The sequence below is a fragment of the Artemia sp. Qi Xiang Cuo genome, chromosome 15, assembly GCF_049724085.1.
Source record: "Artemia sp. Qi Xiang Cuo chromosome 15, ASM4972408v1, whole genome shotgun sequence".
Taxonomy (NCBI): domain Eukaryota; kingdom Metazoa; phylum Arthropoda; class Branchiopoda; order Anostraca; family Artemiidae; genus Artemia; species Artemia sp. Qi Xiang Cuo.
The window spans coordinates 63,254,646-63,274,876 of NC_142808.1; the positions used below are offsets into that span (position 1 = coordinate 63,254,646).

General features: G+C 37.2%; 1 protein-coding gene across 4 annotated transcripts in view; it reads right to left on the bottom strand.

Moving 5' to 3' along the window:
* The window catches only part of LOC148943977 (uncharacterized), a 117,589-nt gene that overhangs the window by 23,947 nt on the left and 73,411 nt on the right, over positions 1 to 20,231 (bottom strand). For 3 of the 4 annotated variants that reach the window (XM_089101549.1, XM_089101548.1, XM_089101550.1), the window contains one exon: positions 7,406 to 7,494. The exons of the other annotated variant lie outside the window; for it this stretch is intronic. In XM_089101549.1, coding sequence (XP_088957675.1) covers positions 7,406 to 7,494 — 89 coding nt within the window. The remainder of the gene's footprint in view (positions 1 to 7,405; positions 7,495 to 20,231) is intronic. 4 annotated transcript variants of the gene reach the window in all.

Below are 20,231 nucleotides of genomic sequence, written 5' to 3' on the forward strand. Positions count from 1 at the left end.
CGTTTTAAGTTTTAATGTCGCTCCTTACTTTCAGTAAAAAAAAAGTTGTTTATTTATTAAATTTTTGAACGTTTTTGATTCAATGCATGTTTTGATGTTAGCTCACCGTACGTGCATAATTAAAAGCGAAATTCGCATATTAATTTTATTTTTTTATACAGTTTTTATGCTATCTGCTTTTTCTTTCAGATGCTTTTTTTTTGTTACTCCGCATTGGCAGCTTAAATTTCCCTGTTATGTTTTGGACTTGGTTTTGGTTCACCAGTGGTGGATCCAAAGGGGTGAGGGGAGCGCCTCCCCCTTGTCTTAGTCGAAAGTAGTGTAATTTACTCAATTAACTCAAGTGTGGGCTAATTAAACTTGCTCCTAACGCAAGTTTATCGGATCAACCTATTTTGCGCCCCCCTAAAATTATTTTTATCGATCAGCCTATTTTGCCCCCCCCCCTAAAAGAAATTCTGGATCCGCCCCTGTAGTTCACTTAATTACTTAACCCTCCCTGTAGCATGCAAATAGCTTGTTTCAAGTGTGTTCCTAAAAAGAGGAGAAAACGGTCCTTGTCTGTCAGGAGTCATTCTTAAATAATTAATTGTACAAAAGGTCAAACATTAGCGTAAAGAGTGAGGTACTGAGAAGGGGGCAATCCCTTCATATATGTAATAATTTCTGTTCGTTTTAAGTTTTAATGTTATTCCTTATTTTCAGTTGGAAAAATGACTTTTTTTTTATTTAATAGCAACCACAAGCCATACTCCATACCTTTTTTTAGCTGCTCACAGTCATTTTGTCGTCTTTTGTAATATTGCAGGTGTCATAGAAACTAAAAACGATACGACCACTCCTGGGTCGAAAATTATGTAATTTATACTCTTGAAACGTGATCATAAATATGACATCACTCATATGAATTGTTTTCAAAATTAAGGCTCTAACGACTCTTCTCAACTTCTCGACCTATCCAGATCATTTTTACACACACACACACACATATATATATATATATATATATATATATATATATATATATATATATATATATATATATATATATATATATATATATATATATATATATATATATATATATATATATATATATATATATATATATATATATATATATATATATTTTGAAAACAGAGCCTTAATTCACTTCCAGTTGTAAACGAAAATGTTGTATATCGACATTTGCGGTTACATTTGCTCTTTACGCTAAAGTTCGAATTTTGTTCCGATTCTTTAAAAATGACCCCTTAATCACAAAGGCCGTTAATTAGAATAAATAGCTCTAATGAAAGTACTAAAAAATCTTTGGCTTAAAGAGCGAGGAATTGACTAGGGGCGAACCCGATCATATACGTCATATTTTCTGTTTGTTTTAAGTTTTGGTGTTGCTCCTTACTTTCAGTTGAAAAACTTGTTTTTTTAATTAATTTCTGATCTTTTTTTAAATAATGCTGGGAAATTCGGCGCCCCCTTCATAGCAATGTCCCAATGTCCCAATAACTCAAGTACAAACTGTCTAATGAATGAACTCTTTGCCTGTATGAACTAGCGTGGTTTCTCACGCTTTGTTGTTTTTTGGGTTTTAGGGGGGGGAGGTACTTAGGTTAGGTTAGGTTACGTATTTAATATATGCTATGCTTTACCCCCCCCCCCCCCCATCCCCCTAATGTGCAAATATATAGCCCAAATTTGTTTCATAAACCATGGTAACCGAGTATCTGTCTCTCCCGTTTGACTAGTTTCCTTGATAGAGTCTATAGCGGTGTGTACCATTAAGCAAAACGTATGCCTCCCAATAACCAATACTATATGTAAATAATGGGTAAAATTCGTAACTTACACCCCTTCCTCTGGGGACTGTGGGGGATTAAATTGTCCTCAAAGACATAGTTATTAGATTATTCAACTGTGTTGAACAAAATGGTTATCTCAAAATTTTGATCTGGTGACTTTGGGGAAAATGAGAATGGGAGGGGGCCTAGTTACCCTCCAGTTTTTTTGGTCACTTAATAAGGGCAATAGAACTTTTAATTTCCGTTCGAATGAGCCCTCTCGTGACATTCTAGGACCATTGGGTCGGTACAATCACCCCTGGGAAAATAAACAAATAAACACACATCCGTGATCTTTCTTCTAGCAAAAAATACAAAATTCCAAATTTTTGCACATAGTTGCTTGAAACCTCTACAGTAGGGTTCTCTGATACGCTGAATCTGACGATGTGATTCTCATTAAGATTCTATGACTTTTAGGGGTGCTTTTCTCTTTTTTCGAAAATAGGGCAAATTTTCTCAGGCTCGTAACTTTTGATGGGTAGGACTAGACTTGATAAAATTATATATTTAAAATCAACATAACAAGTCAATTCCTTTGATGCATCTATTGGTATCAAAATTCCGTTTTTTAGAGTTTCGATTACTATTGAGCCGGGTCGCTCCTTACTTATAGTTCGTTACCACCACAGTTTATAGAATTAGCATACCCTATCTCACCCATTATAAAAACCCGGACCAAAGTTGCGAGTGCTCCAGAGAACGTTTTTGCAGATAGAAACATAAGCGGCATTAGATCTTTTCACGGGTAGACAAGTCAGATTTCTCTTGGACACGAAACAAGTGGAAACCCGCTATTACGAATAATGCACTTTGTAACCATTTCTCATTGATTGACGAAAACAGACTAACCCGCTAATGCAGAAAGAAGTGGGAGGAGCTTTTTGTTCGTACCGAGAATGAAGACCAGAAATGATCTGCGATAAACTTACTGGATAATTCGATAAACTGTGTTTACAACGAACTGTTTCATTTGAAGACAGGAAAACGGTGTAATGTACTGAAGTAACAGGAGCGTGCAACCTAAAAAATCTACTATTATCATCATTTTTCTTTTAGTTAAAATTGACCTTATTCCTGATATCCTTGAATCCGTTCTACAATTTCCTAAAATATTGATCCCACTTTAACATTACAACAGATATTGGGTAGCCTCTGCCGTGTTGGAGATGACCCTATAGAATTTACTAAAAACCTATGAAACCAAGAGAGGAAACCTTCACCAACCTTCAAGGTCATCAACACATTGCTTATTTCATAAACATACAATGATTTTCAGTCTTTTTTACCAAGGCACAGAATGGCCCTTCGGCCCCGCCCTCCTCCACTATCACCATCAATTGTTTAGTAGAAAGGTGGGCATGTTGCATCTTTCTAAAGGTGGAATCATATGAGGACTTTCAATTTACATGACTAAAGAACCAAAGTACCTCCTATCCCTTATCCCTAGTACCTCCCATCCCTCATCTCTCCCTTAACCCTTAAAAAGGACTACAATTTTTACTGTTGGAAGGATACGAATCCAGGAGGAGCAAAAACACTGCAAAATTATTTGTTCCTGATTGGTTGGAACTTACAGCCGTAACTCCTTAGACCAAAAGGACCTCATGTCCAAAAATATTCTTTTGGAGCAACCCCCCCCCCCCCTAATTTTTCAGAAAAATATGACCATAATAAGGGCTAAAAACTTTTCTCCCATTGGATAGACACTTGTATTCTCAAGTCTTTGGACTGAGGGGCCCCAAATACAGAAGATAAAAAAATTATCGCTCCCTCCTAAACGTGGCCCGATGAAAGGCAAGAAAATTGCAAAACAGAATTTTCCCCGGCCGCTTCGTATGGAAGGGGCTGTTGATGAAACTTGGGAGGGGGCTTATATGATTAAGAAACTGAAACTTCTATTGCCACATTTTCTAGAACTGAAAGTGATTGGAGGGCAACCAGCCTCCCTCCTTCCGTACCTTTTTCAGCTGTCTGCGTTCCCTTGTAACCTCTATGATACCGGATACAAATTTTTAAATAGCCATTTTTAAATAGCCATTTAACGCCAATCATATTAAATAGCCAAATTTTTAAATAGCCATTTTTAAATAGCCATTTAACGCCAATCATATTAAATAGCCAAATTTTTAAATAGCCAAATTAACAGATGGAGAATCGTACGAATGAGGAAATTGTTAAAAAAAAGTTTTTAGGGAAAAGGTATATAAAATGTATTAGGAGAAAAAATTAGGTATGTGAGGAATCAGAAAGGTAGAAAGGTAGAAAGCAAAACGCCGAGTAAGAGGTAAGGTAGATAGGTAGTAAAGTAAAGGGAATGATAGTGAAATAGTGATAAATTAAATGGCACTTAATCCGAGAGTCTTATAGCATAAAACAAGAAAGAAATGTTATTGATTTTTTATTTTATTTTCAGGAGTAGGGAAAAAAACAACAGCCGGTTTGATTCTAGCCATTACATGAAGCATCACCAACCCATCATCAGGAAAAGGAAAAATAAGAGGAAAGGAGGAAAGGAGTTACATCCGGGATATTTCAGTGTAGATCAAAGAACTCTGGATAAAAGAAAGAAAAGAAGAAGAATTTGAAATATGAATTAGAAAATCATTTTGTATATCTTTAATATTATAGTCTATTTTTGATATGAAAAACAAATATTAAAGGCTTGACAATACGTTTAAGAGTTATTAATGACAATTTTACTAGAAAATTTTGAGTAAAATAGAGGAAATTAATCTGCGTAATTCAATTTAAACAATCGTTTTCCAAAAAAGAAGTTTTTCGAGGAAAATTAAAGAATTATGTGCCTGTCATGTACTATTTATATATATATTTTTTCATGGCCATTTTCTATAGAGGGGGAGGGGAGGTCGTAGAAGTGCAGGAATGTGGTCATTCCATTGGAGTCGAAAGTTCTAGTCCATTTTCTAAGTCTCGAAGTGATTAGAGGGTAACAGCGCTCACACGCTCTATTTTGTAGCCACCCCCAAAAGCCCCAAAGGCATCTAATCAAAATTTTTAGATAGTAATTTTGTTCAGAATAGTCTAAAGGTCATATGTCTATCTCCGTGGATTGTAATATCCACAGCTCCATAAGATCTCGTTATTTATGCAAATTGACAATTTTTTACAGATAGTCTTTGTAAATCTTATAAATACCGCCTTGGATGTCAGTGGCTCGAAAATTTCAGAGATCATTCTCTGTGTGAAAAGGGGCAGAGGTAAATTGAAAGTATAAGGCAACCAGGTTATTGAAAAAGCATATCTGCAATATATAGGGAACAATTAGGTGCATGGATTTGAAAGTTTCAGATTCTAAAGAGGAAAGGAAGGGGAAGGGTGTCTATGCACCCTTCCATGCAGAGTCAAACAAGGTAAATCAAAAGACAGTATGTGTTGCGAAGTAATTGGAATGGTGTATCTGCAATCTATCAGAAATCGGTTGGATATAAAATTCCAAATTTCAATGCGTTGGATCTGGGAGGAGGGAGGCAAGAAGATATTAAATTATGGATTAGGGAGATTGGAGTTATATCAGAACACATTATGTGCATCTGGATTATTAAAATACTATGTTCGAAAAGGGGCAGTAAATATACCTTGCGGGATGAACTGATCCACCCCCGAGGGAAGAACAGTAAATTATGTAAATTGCGAATGGTTCACAGGGTTCTAGGCGTTTACCACCCCCCCCCCCTGGAAAACACCAGCGAGGATTACCCCCCCCCTCCCCTCCTTGAAATACCTCTCGTTTTAAATACCCCCCACGGGAAATACCCTCCCGTGGGAAATACTCCCCCGGAAAATACCCTCTGCGGAAAATACCCCCGCGGAAAATACCCTTCCGGTAAATACCCGCTCGCGGAAAATAAGGCTTTTCGAATTTGAGAAATTTATTTGAGCTTTGTTTTTTTTGTGTGTAGAAGAAGGATTTTTGGTACTTGTGTATTATATGCCACTAATTCAATTTTACGCTGTGTAAAACTCAAGAAGAAAACAAGAAGTAATCCCACAATTAATTAATAATACAAAATATCAGCTAGAAACCAAAAAAAATTTGATTTAAGAAAAAAATTCAAAAAAAAAAGTTTTGCAAAGAACCGTACTACAACCTAATACGTTTGTTCGTTTATTCATTTGTATCGAATTTCTCTCAAAATAAAGATTATTTTAAGACAGGAATACGAAATATCTAAAATAATTTGTTCTACCTTAGAAAAAGAAAATAAAGATTATTGAAGACCGGACTGGCATATTTGTTCTATCTTAGAAAAAGAAAATACAGATTATTGAAGACCAAACTGGCATATTTGTTCTATCTTAGAAAAAGAAAATACAGATTATTAGAAGAAAAAAAATTCCTTTTTTTCACAAATTTCATCAACCCCCCCCCCCCTTTTTTTTATAAAATACTACAAATGCCCAACAGTTGAGTCGACTGTTTGTAAATAATAGATTAAATAATAAATTGTATATAAATTAAGTCATACCTGTGAGATGAGACACTTGCAAACCACTTGGCTGGCTCACCAAGTTTTTTTCTGCTTTCACAATTATGAATGATACAATTTCGAACCATTTCTCATTGATTGACGCATACAGACTAACCCGCTAATCCATGAATATGTGGGAGGAGCTTTTTGTTCGCACCGAGAATGAAGACCAGAAATGATCTGCGATAAACTTACTGGATGATTCTATAAACTGTGGCCGAAAAGGACAATCTTCGGCAATCTATCATCCTTCATCCTCAAAACGTGCCCTAGCCATCTCAGCCTTCTCGTTATCATTGGTATTAACGTAATAATATAATTATAATTGAAATTAATAATTTGATAAAAAAAAATAAAGATCCCCCAGAGCTCTTGCTGGTGAATAGGGTATTGAATCGACATTTCAGTTGCTGTATTTTTCTTATGGGACAATAGAAACCTTGTCGCCCAACCTTGCTGCAGCGGGGATAAATCCCTGGGGTCCCTATTACCAACCAGAGCATCCTTCTATTGTGCTACCACAGAGTATGTAATAATATTATATTCTAATAATACCGAAATTTATCTAATAATATGATAATTTCAATATCATAAGAAATAGTCTCTCCGTAATCACTCCCGCAACTTCGGACAACATTTGTTCAAAGCTTATTTACCGTACCTTGTGGAACACCTTATATTTTTAGAGAACCAATATGAAAAAAACATATATTCAAATGTGGTTTAAATAGATTTTCAATTCTTTCTGTAATATGTTGGACTTGGCTTGTTTAGAGATTTTGTGTGAACCCCACGTAAATAATGTGTCACCCTGAGTAAATCGGGTGATGTTGCCAAGTGCCATATGAATTATCAATCAAGGGGCGCGAAAAAAGGTCCGACCAAGACGTGAAACGCATTGACTAGTCAATGGCCTTGACGTCACTTGGCTAACATTGCCAGAAAAAGTTAGATGAAGACGTCTTATTTTTTCAAGGCCTAAGCAGTAGTGTCATGTATAACACTAGATGGATGAAGCACCAACTGTAAATATGAAAATAAAAGAATTTGGGTCCAAATTGAAGAAAAACTTACTCTTTTTCTTCAGCAACCTGCAACTTCTGATTGCCAACAAGGAAGGATTTCGGATCAATGTCGGTATTTTTAGGACCACTTACGATTTCCTAGAACCAAATAAAACTCTGAATCCAAACGCATTAATATATCTGCTTTTAAAGCTGTATGAGAAATAACTTTTTAGACCACACCGCCTTTCCATTTAAAATTAGAATGAAATGAAAATATTGAAAGCAGGTAAGACTTTTAAGAACACTGTGAACTCTGAAAGAAATTAAGAAAAAACTCAAAAGAAAGTACAGAGTGACATAAAAACTTAAAACACGCAATTTTTCAAGCAATTCAATAACAAGCAATTCTTTTTATTTAAAATTCATTAAAATGAGTGCAAAAAATAGCCACTTGGCGATTTCGAGTGTTTTACTTACCAAATGCCTTTCAATTTTTTTTTTTTTTGATTTTTGAAACATTGCCCTTGTATAAATGCATTCGTTAATAAACTATTATAATAAACTAGGTGGGTCTTTGAGGCGAAGGGGCAGTGCTCTAGTATGCAGGTTAATTTCTGTTTGTTTTTATTTTTAATTTCAGTCTTTATTTTCATCTGAAAAAAAATTATTTAATTTCCAATTGTTTTCAATACCATATCCTAAATCTGAAATAAATAAAATAAAATAAAATTATTCTAAATAAAATTATCCTAAATCTGAGGGTGGCTACCGCCCTCCTCAACCCTAATTCTTTATATTAGAGCATATATTTGTATAGCTACGCTTAGGGGAAAGATAATCAATTAGTGTATTGGCTTTTCAAAATATTATTAGATTTTTATATGTATATATATATATATATATATATATATATATATATATATATATATATATATATATATATATATATATATATATATATATATATATATATATATATATATATATATATATATATATATATATATATATATATATATATATATATATATATATATATATATATATATATATAAATCTAATAATAAATCCATATATAAATGATGGTGTCTAAGGGAAGAAAGTTAGAAACACAGCTAGGAATATATAGGAGGAAAGTGCTTTATATTTAATAGTGGAGGGGCTTGTAAAAAAATAATCTGAGTGATAAATCGTAAGAAAATAAGAGGAATGTAAAGAAAGTGGAGAAAGCATTGAATTACGAAAGTAGAGATGCCTCAGAAGGTCCCAGGACTCACCCCTGCTGCCACCTACAATTTAGTTTAATGCTGTCAGAACACCATATATGTGCATAGAGTCATTAGTGAGAATGATTGCGTAATCGGTCAATGACCTCTTTCTCCAGGAGTGTTTTTGGCACGCTCTCAGCGAATGTTATGCCGTCCAGGAATTTGGAGCACCTGTGCTGACAGTCATTAATCAAATTGTTTCCAGGGAATGTCTGACAGATGACGTCAAGTTAATTAATGTCTTTGGAGTTCGAAGAGAACTGTCTCCGGGGAAGTTAATTAATGTCTGACAGATGATGTCATGATTGATTGATTGACACAAAAGGGGAATTAATTTGTTGTTCTAAAGAGAATTGATTTATGAAAGGGAAATTAATTTGTTGTTTCTAAAGAGAATCGTTTCCGAGCAAACGTTTTGATCTTAGCGCGCGAAAAGGTTTCCAAATAATTTGAAATGCATTGGCGCAGAGATGCCAAACAAAAGGAACATGCCGAAATTCCGTTTAGGGATAATTTGGGCGAAACTGTTTTAGACAGGTTATGGAATTATTTCGGCGAAACACCTAGAGACATTTTAAAATATGATTTTTGAAGAGATTTTGGAAGAGAATTTGAGTGTGGTCCTTATAATACACAAGTTTCAATTGAACAGTGTTGTGAGGTCCTCTAACCCAACCCCAAAGGTTCCGATCCCTCTACCCCAACCCCAAAGGTTCCGATCCCTCTACCCCAACCCCAAAGGTTCCGATCCCTCTACCCCAACCCCAAAGGGTTCCGATCCCTCTACCCCAACCCCAAAGGTCCGACGGGCTCCCAAAGGACCAATCGGCCCTCAAGTGCCGCCCAGACCCCTAAACACCCTCCCCAGGGCCTCAAAGGCCCCCAAGCTCTCAAAGGGTCACCGGAGCCCCCAAAGGCCCTCCCCTGGCCCCCAAAGGCCCTCACCCGGTCCCCAAAGGCCCCCCGGACCCTAAAATGCCCTCCCCCGTTCCTTAAAGGTCCCCCAGGCTCCCAAAGGGCCCCCGAACTCCCAAAGGCCCTCCCCCAGTCCCCAAAGGTCCAGCGGGCTCCCAAAGGCCCTCCCCGGTCCCCAAAGGTCCACCAGACCCCAAAAGCCCCCCCCCCTGTCCCCAAAGGCCCTCTCCCGGTCCCCAAAGGTCCCCCAGGCACCCAAAGGGCCCCCCGCAGACCCCAAAGACCATCCTCCAGACCCCAAAGGCCCTCCCCAGACCCAAAAGCCCTACCCGAGCCCCCAAAGGCCCTCCCCAGTCCCCAAAGGTCCACCAGACCCCCAAAGACCCGCCACAAGTCCCCAAAGGCCCTCTCCCAGTCCCCAAAGGTCCCCCCGGCATCCAAAGGGCCCCCAGACCCCAAAAAGGCCATACCCGAGCCCCCAAAGGCTCTCCCCGGTCCCCAAAGGTCCCCCTGGGCTCCCATATGACCACCTCAGCCCTCAAGGGCCCCCAGATCCCCAAAGGGCCCACCGGACCCCAAAGGTCCTCCACCGGTCCTCAAGGGTCCCCCCAGACCCCCAACGGACCCACCGGGCCCCACAGGGCCCAATCGGTGCTCACGGGGCCTCCGGACCCCCAAAGGCCCGCACCCGATCCCCAAAGGTCCACCGGGCTCCCAAAGGACCAAGCGGTCCTCAAGGACCCTCTCAGACCCGCAAAGACCCTCCCCAGGCCCCCAAAGGCCCATCCCGGTCCCCAAAGGTCCCCTCGGGCTCCCATATGACCACCCCATCCCTCAAGGGGCCCCTGGATCCCCAAACGCCCTCCCCGGACCCCTCCAAAGAACCACCTCTCCCTTTTTAACACTTTTTAAGGCTTTATTATATCCTTTTAGAACAAGTTCCTTTCTTAATGTCATTCCTAAGCCCATTTTCCAACTTGAAGTACCAATCCCTTCACTCACAACTATACCTTACAGCTTTTTGGATACCTCAACATCAAGAAATACTTTTCAAAAGTCATTTCAGAGCAAGTTACTTTCTTAATGTACCTCCTAAACCCATTTTCCAACTTGAAGTACTTATCTTTTTCACCCACTACTAGACCTTACAGCTTTTTTGATACCTCAACAACAAGAAATACTTTTCAAAGGTCATTTCAGAGCAAGTTACTTTATTAATGTCCCTCCTAAACCCATTTTCCAACTTGAAGTACTTATCTTTTTCACCCACAACTATACTTTACAGCTTTTTGGATGCCTCGATACCAAGAAATACTTTTCAAAGACCATTTCAGAGCGATTTACTTTCTTAATGTCCCTCCTAAACCCATTTTCCAACTTGAAGTACTTATCTTTTTCATCCACAACTATACTTTACAGCTTTTTGGATACCTAAACACCAAGAAATACTTTTCAAAGAGCATTTCAGAGCAAGTTAATTTCTTAATATCCCTCCTAAACCCACTTTCCAATTTGAAGTACTTATCTTTTTCACCCTCAACTATACTTTACAGCTTTTTGGATACCTCAACGTCAAGAAATACTTTTCAAAGACCATTTCAGACCAAGTTCCTTTCATAATGTCATTCCTAAACCCATTTTCCAACTTGAAGTATCAATCCCTTCACTCACAACTATACTTTACAGCTTTTTGGATACCTCAACATCAAGAAATACTTTTCAAAAGTCATTTCAGAGCATGTTACTTTCTTAATGTTCATTCTAAGCCCATTTTCCAACTTGAAGTACTTATCTTTTTCACCCACAACTATACTTTAGAGCTTTTTGGATACCTCAACACCAAGAAATACTTTTAAAAGACCATTTCAGAGTAAGTACCTTTCTTAGTATCCCTCTTAAACCCATTTTCCAACATGAAGTACTTATCTTTTTCACCCACTTTCTCAATGAAAAAGAAATTAGTTTTTAATCAATTCTATTTTTCCAAATAATATAAAAATTTTCCACTTCGGCTCAGATTTTTCTCAAAGGGATGAAAAAATTTAAAGTTCAATTCTAAATTTTTCATAGAAGATAGAGAAGTTCAAGTTTTCTTCTGAATTTTACCAAAGAACACACTTCAATTCTAATTTCTCCAGAGAAAATAAAAATCTTCCACTTCAGTTCTTTATTTCACAAAGACATAAAGAAATTTAAAGTTCAATTCTAAATTTTTGTTGGAAGATAGAAAAAGTAAGACCATACTGGTGAATATTTTCCCGGAAGATAAAAAGTTCTAGTTCAATTTACAGTTTCCTCAATGAAGTGAAGGAAAGTTCAAGTTCTCTTCTGAATTTTACTAAAGAACACAATTCAATTCTAATTTCACCAGAGAAAACAAAAATCTTTCACTTCAGTTCTTTATTTCACAAAGACATGAAGAAATTTAAAGTTCAATTCTAAATTTTTCGGTGGAAGATAGAAAAAGTAATACCAAACTTGTGAATATTTTCCAGGAAGATAAAAAGTTCTAGTTCAATTTACAAATTCCTCAACGAAGCGAAGAAAAATTCAAGTTCTCTTCTGAATTTTACTAAAGAACACAATTCAATTCTAATTTCACCAGAGAAAATAAAAATCTTTCATTTAAGTTCTTTATTTCACAATGACATAAAGAAATTTAAAGTACAATTCTAAATTTTTCGGTGGAAGATAGAAAAAGCAATACCATACTTGTGAATATTTTCCCGGAAAATAAAAAGTTCTAGTTCAATTTAAAATTTTCTCAATGAAGTCAAGGAAAGGTTCAAGTTCTCTTCTGAATTTTACTAAAGAACACAATTCAATTCTAATTTCACCAGAGAAAATAAAAATCTTTCACTTCAGTTCTTTATTTCACACAGACATAAAGAAATTTAAAGTACAAGTCTAAATTTTTCGGTGGAAGATGGAAAAAGTAATACCATACTTGTGAATATTTTCCCGGAAAATAAAAAGTTCTAGTTCAATTTAAAATTTTCTCAACGAAGTGAAGAAAAATTCAAGTTCTCTTCTGAATTTTACTAAAGAACACACTTCAATTCTAATTTCACCAGAGAAAACAAAAATCTTTCACTTAAGTTCTTTATTTCACAAAGACATAAAGAAATTTAAAGTTCAATTCTAAATTTTTGGTGGAAGATAGAAAAATTAATACCATACTTGTGAATATTTTCCCGGAAAATAAAAAAGTTCTAGTTCGATTTACAATTTCCTCAACGAAGTGAAGAAAGGTTCAAGTTCTCTTCTGAATTTTACTAAAGAACACACTTCAATTCTAATTTCACCAGAGAAAATAAAAATCTTTCATTTAAGTTCTTTATTTCACAAAGACATAAAGAAATTTAAAGTTCAATTCTAAATTTTTGGTGGTAGATAGAAAAAGTAATAACTTACTTGTGAACATTTTCCCGGAAAGTAAAAAGTTCTAGTTCGATTTACAATTTACTCAACTAATTGAAGAAGGGTTCAAGTTCTCTTCTGAATTTTACTAAGGAACACAATTCAATTCTCATTTCACCAGAGAAAATAAAATCTTTCACTTCAGTTCTTTATTTCACAAAGACATAAAGAAATTTAAAGTACAATTCTAAATTTTTCGGTGGAAGATAGAAAAAGCAATACCATACTTGTGAATATTTTCCCGGAAAATAAAAATTTCCAGTTCAATTTAAAATTTTCTCAATGAAGTCAAGGAAAGTTCAAGTTCTCTTCTGAATTTTACTAAAGAACACAATTCAATTCTAATTTCACCAGAGAAAATAAAAATCTTTCACTTCAGTTCTTTATTTCACAAAGACATAAAGAAATTTAAAGTTCAATTCTAAATTTTTCGGTGGAAGATAGAAAAAGCAATACCATACTTATGAATATTTTCCCGGAAAATAAAAATTTTCCACTTTAGTTCAGATCTGTCTCGAAGAGATGAAAAAAATTTAAAGTTCTGTTCCAAATTTTTCTTAGAAGATAGAAAAGATCAAGTTTTCTTCGGAATTTTACCAAAGAACACGCTTCAATTCTAATTTCTCCAGGGAAAATAAAAATCTTCCACTTCAGTTCTCTATTTCGCAAAGACATAAAGAAATCTAAAGTTCAAGTCTAAATTTTGTCGGTGGAAGATAAAAAAAGTAAGACCATGCATGTGAATATTTTCCCGGAAGATAAAAAGTTCTAGTTCAATTTAAAATTTTCTCAACGAAGTCAAGGAAAGTTCAAGTTCTCTTATGAAGTTTGTCAATGAACACACTTCAATTCTAATTTCTCCAGAGAAAATAAAAATCTTCCACTTCAGTTCCATATTTCGCAAAGACATAGAGAAATTCAAAGTTCAATTCTAAATTTTTCGGTGGAAGATAGAAAAATTAATACCATACTTGTGAATATTTTCAAGGAAGATAAAAAGTTCTAGTTCAATTTAAAATTTTCTCAACGAAGTCAAGGAAAGTTCAAGTTCTCTTCTGAACTTTACCAAAGAACACACTTCAATTCTAATTTCTCCAGAGAAAACAAAAATCTTCCACTTCAGTTCTTTATTTCACAAAGACATAAAGAAATTTAAAGTTCAATTCTAAATTTTTCGTTGGAAGATAGAAAAAGTAATACCATACTTGTGAATATTTTCACAGAAGATATAAGTTCTAGTTCAATTTAAAATTTTCTCAACGAAGTCAAGGAAAGTTCAAGTTCTCTTCTGAATTTTCTCAATGAACACACTTCAATTCTAATTTCTCCAGAGAAAATAAAAATCTTCCACTTCAGTTCCTTATTTCGCAAAGACATAGAGAAATTCAAAGTTCAATTCTAAATTTTTCGGTGGAAGATAGAAAAAGTAATATCATACTTGTGAATATTTTCACGGAAGGTAAAAAGTTCTAGTTCAATTTAAAATTTTCTCAACGAAGTTAAGGAAAGTTAAAGTTCTCTTCTGAACTTTACCAAAGAACACACTTCAATTCTAATTTCTCCAGAGAAAACAAAAATCTTCCACCTCAGTTCTGTATTTCACAAAGACATAAAGAAATTTAAAGTTCAATTCTAATTTTTCGGTGGGAGATAGAAAAATTAATACCATACTTGTGATTATTTTCACGGAAGATAAAAAGTTTTAGTTCAATTTTAAATTTTCCCGGAAGATAAAAAGTTCTAGTTCAACTTGCTATTATCTTTGCGAAAACACACAAACTCAGAAAAAATGTTCAATGTTCCTTTAGTACCTACGCAATTAGACTAAAAATGAAGATATTTATGCAGAGTTTCAACTCGCTTTGGCTAAGTTTGCTAAAAACAAGCTATTTTCTTGCGAAAACACACAAACTCAGAAAAAATGTTCAATGTTCATTAAGCACCTACGCAATTAGGCTTAAATGAAGACATTTATGCAGAGTTTCAACTCGCTATGGCTAAGTTTGCTAAAAGCAAGCTATTTTCTTGCGAAAACACACAAAATCAGAAAAAATATTGTTGGGTTAGGTTAAGTTAGATTAGGTTAGGTTAGCCTACGTACGCGCGCATATAGGTTAGGTAAGGTTGGATTAAGTTAGGTTAGGTTAAGTTAGCTTAGGTTAGATTAAGTTAGATTAGGTTAAGTCAGGTTAGGTTAGGCTAGATTAAGTTATGTTAGGCTAGGTTAGCCTACGTACGCGCGCGTACGTAGGCTAACCTAGCCTAACCTAACTTAACCTAACCTAACTTAATCCAACCTTACCTAACCTATATGCGCGCGGACGTAGGCTAACCTAATCTAACTTAACCTAACCCAACAATATTTTTTCTGATTTTGTGTGTTTTCGCAAGAAAATAGCTTGCTTTTAGCAAACTTAGCCATAGCGAGTTGAAACTCTGCATAAATTTCTTCATTTAATCCTAATTGCGTAGGTGCTTAAGGAACATTGAACATTTTTTCTGATTTTGTGTGTTTTCGCAAGAAAATAGCTTGTTTTTAGCAAACTTAGCCATAGCGAGTTGAAACTCTGCATAAATATCTTCATTTTTAGTCTAATTGCGTAGGTACTAAAGGAACATTGAACATTTTTTCTGAGTTTGTGTGTTTTCGCAAACATAATAGCAAGTTGAACTAGAACTTTTTATCTTCCGGGAAAATTTAAAATTGAACTAAAACTTTTTATCTTCCGTGAAAATAATCACAAGTATGGTATTAATTTTTCTATCTCCCACCGAAAAATTAGAATTGAACTTTAAAATTTTTTATGTCTTTGTGAAATAAAGAACTGAAGTGGAAGATTTTTGTTTTCTCTGGAGAAATTAGAATTGAAGTGTGTTCTTTGGTAAAGTTCAGAAGAGAACTTGAACTTTCCTTGACTTCGTTGAGAAAATTTTAAATTGAACTATAACTTTTTATCTTCCGTGAAAATATTCACAAGTATGGTATTGCTTTTTCTATATTCCAACGAAAAATTTAGAATTGAACTTTGAATTTCTCTATGTCTTTGCGAAATATGGAACTGAAGTGGAAGATTTTTATTTTCTCTGGATAAATTAGAATTGAAGCGTGTTCTTTGCTAAATTTCAGAAGAGAACTTGAACTTTCCTTGACTTCGTTGAGAAAATTTTAAATTGAACTAGAACTTTTTATCTTCCGTGAAAATATTCACAAGTATGGTATTACTTTTTCTATCTTCCACCGAAAAATTTAGAATTGAACTTTAAATTTCTTTGGAGGGACATTAAGAAAGTAATTCGCTCTGAAATGGTCTTTGAAAAGTATTTCTTGGTGTCGAGGCATCCAAAAAGCTGTAAAGTATAGTTGTGGGTGAAAAAGATAAGTACTTCAAGTTGGAAAATGGGTTTAGGAGGGACATTAAGAAAGTAACTTGCTCTGAAATGACTTTTGAAAAGTATTTCTTGGTTTTGAGGTATCCAAAAACCTGTAATGTATAGTTGTGGGTGAAAAAGATAAGTACTTCAAGTTGGAAAATGGGTTTAGGAGGGACATTAAGAAAGTAACTTGCTCTGAAATGACTTTTGAAAAGTATTTCTTGATGTTGAGGTATCCAAAAAGCTGTAAGGTCTAGTTGTGAGTGAAGGGATTGGTACTCCAAGTTGGAAAATGGGTTTAGGAATGACATTATGAAAGGAACTTGTTCTAAAAGGATATAATAAAGCCATAAAAAGTGTTAAAAAGGGAGAGGTGGCTCTTTGGAGGGGTCGGGGGAGGGCGGTTGGGGATCCAGGGGCCCTTGAGGGGTGGGGTGGTCATATGGGAGCCCGAGGGGACCTTAGGGGACCGGGATGGGCCGTTGGGGGCCTGTGGAGGGTCTGTGCGGGTCTGAGAGGGTCCTTGAGGACCGATTGGTCCTTTGGGAGCTCGGTGGACCTTTGGGGATCGGTTGAGGGCCTTTGGGGGGCCGGGGGCTCCTTGAGCACCGATTGGGCCCTGTGGGGCCCGGGGGGTCCGTTGGGGGTCTGGGGGGACCCTTGAGGACCGGGGGAGGACCTGTGGGGTCCGGTGGGCCCTTTGGGGATCTGGGGGGCCCTTGAGGGCTGTGGTGGTCATCTGGGAGCCCAGGGGGCCCTGTGGGGACCGGGGCAAGCCGTGGGGTGGCTCGGGTATGGCCTTTTTGCGGTCGGGGGGCCCTTTGGATGCCTGGGGGACCTTTGGGGACTGGGAGGGGGCCTTTGGGGACTGGTGGGGGGTCTTGGGGGGTCGGGTGGACCTTTGGGGCCGGGGGAGGGCCTTTGGGGGCTCGGGTTGGGCTTTTGGGTCTGGGGAGGGCCTTTGGGGTCTGGAGGATGGTCTTTGGGGTCTGGGGGGCCCTTTGGGTGCCTGGGGGACCTTTGGGGACCGGGAGAGGGCCTTTGGGGACAGGGGGGGCTTTTGGGGTCTGGTGGACCTTTGGGGACCGGGGAGGGCCTTTGGGAGCCCGGTGGACCTTTGGGGACTGGGGGAGGGCCTTTGGGAGTTCGGGGGCCCTTTGGGAGCCTGGGGGGCCTTTAAGGATCGGGGGAGGGCATTTTAGGGTCCGGGGGGCCTTTGGGGACCGGGTGAGGGCCTTTGGGGGCCAGGGGAGGGCCTTTGGGGGCTCCGGTGACCCTTTGAGAGCTTGGGGGGGCCTTTGAGGCCCTGGGGAGGGTGTTTAGGGGTCTGGGCGGCACTTGAGGGCCGATTGGTCCTTTGGGAGCCCGTGGGACCTTTGGGGTTGGGGTAGAGGGATCGGAACCCTTTGGGGTTGGGGTAGAGGGATCGGAACCTTTGGGGTTGGGGTAGAGGGATCGGAACCTTTGGGGTTGGGGTAGGGGGATCGGAACCTTTGGGGTTGGGTTAGAGGACCTCACAACACTGTTCAATTGAAACTTGTGTATTATAAGGACCACACTCAAATTCTCTTCCAAAATCTCTTCAAAAATCATCTTTTAAAATGTCTCTAGCTGTATCGCCGAAATAGTTCCATAACCTGTCTAAAACAGTTTCGCCCAAATTATCCCTAAACGGAATTTCGGCATGTTCCTTTTGTTTGGCGTCCCTGCGCTCATGCATTTCAAATTATTTGGAAACCTTTTCGCGCGCTAAGATCAAAACGTTTGCTCGGAAACGATTCTCTTTAGAAACAACAAATTAATTTCCCTTTCATAAATCAATTCTCTTTAGAACAACAAATTAATTCCCCTTTTGTGTCAATCAATCAATCATGACATCATCTGTCAGACATTAATTAACTTCCCCGGAGACAGTTCTCTTCGAACTCCAAAGACAATAATTAACTTGACGTCATCTGTCAGACAGTCCCTGGAAACAATTTGATTAATGACTGTCAGCACAGGTGCTCCAAATTCCTGGACGGCATAACATTCGCTGAGAGCGTGCCAAAAACACACCTGGAGAAAGAGGTCATTGACCGATTACGCAATCATTCTCACTAATGACTCTATGCACATATATGGTGTTCTGACAGCATTAAACTAAATTGTAGGTGGCAGCAGGGGTGAGTCCTGGGACCTTCTGAGGCATCTCTACTTACGAACTAAGGAGATATGAAATGGAGGCCATGAATAAAATTGCCGAAGATCTAGAAGATAACGGCATAATTGTAAAATATTGTACTGGCATGTTAATAAACTGAGAAGGGGAAGCTAGAAAACAAAAAAGTTTCTATGTCAGCATGTCATCAAATGAGAAACCGAGTATTTTCAATTGAAAGAGAGGAGCAACATCAAAACTTAAAACTAACAGAAATTATTCCTTACATGAGGAGGCTTCACTTTTCACTATGGGCCTCATGTAAATTTGTCTGAATGCCTCCATCGTTGAGCGCCATATGATACCGAAAATGGCACTTTTTGGTACTATTTCTGGAGTGGAAAAGGCTGGGAAGGATAAAAAGCGAACCATCATATTCTTCATTGTAGAAAACCCTTAACCGAAGGATTACAAGCCCCCTTCTTGTATACTCCCCATCCAATCCCCCCCGGTAGGTGAGAACTAAACAAGTGTTTAGCTGTGTTGCCAGCTTAAGGGGGTAGGAAATAAAACCTATATTTAATTCCTATATTTAATATCCTATTTTAACAAAAAATTCTAAAGACTTCATAAGTTTGATTCCCCATATTAAACAGATCCCTTTTTTTAATGTTTATCGTCTATTCTGGAAAAGAATAAAACGATCAGAAATCAGCCTAAAAAACTAAGTTTTTCACAAAGAAGTAGGGAAAAATCTAAAATTAAAAGGAACAAAATTATTGCTTCACACATTAGACAACTTGAAACTTGCGCCTTATTGAATACTGAACATGCTCGAATTTTGCAGTTATAATTGTATACCAAAAATTATCAATTTCATAATCGGTATAGAGCCTTGTAAATTAGTCTTTTTTTTCATAATAATTATGGGATTTTCAGCTCCAAATTGAACGTCCTTTTTTTTTGGGAGTGGGTTTTGTGTTTTCAGTAAAGCACTAGTTTTTAGATTTCTAAGGGAATTGGAAAATTACACGAGTCAGTTTATTCGAGGTACTACTGTAGATTGTTCGATTTTAAGTTTCAACTTGGCTCTTTACTTCCACAAGAAACCTTTAAAAAAATATTTCGAAGCTCACTGTCTTGTTAAAAGTTTTACCCGTCTTCAATATTTCGATCTTATTTTAATCGAAACCGTATTACATACCAGTTTGACGTCAGGGGCACCATGATTTTGTAAATACCCTTTTCTATTTTTATTAAAAAATTGAGAAACCCGAATAGCCTAAAAAGAAACCTCCTTAGATTTCGAAAATGTCCTTCTTTGGCGTTTTCCATTTAAAAATAGTCAGAGAAAACCAAAATACCACCCCCAACTAGATATTTTATTTCGTACTTCATATTTTCACGAATTGGTGCAACTAAACCTCTTTCTTCTACTTCAAGGAAGGTGTTCAACTTGTTCTCCCACAATTTTCATGGCAACATTAACTTCCTACACTAGAATCACAGATGTGCTCTTCTGCTCTTCTTAACAGAATCACAAATGTGCTCTTCCTTTGTCTAAGGCAAAAAATTTTCAGCAGGGTCATTTCGATTATTCAATTTTACCACAGAATAGCCAAGAATAAAAAAAAAAATCGGGAAACATAGAGCGTTAGCTTGACAAACTCTATGATAGCACAACAATGACTACTTCTACGTTGCAGTTGTGATCAGGGTTGCCACCCGTTGGAAAAATCATTAGATTTTAGTGATTTCTTCAACAATCTAGTGATTTA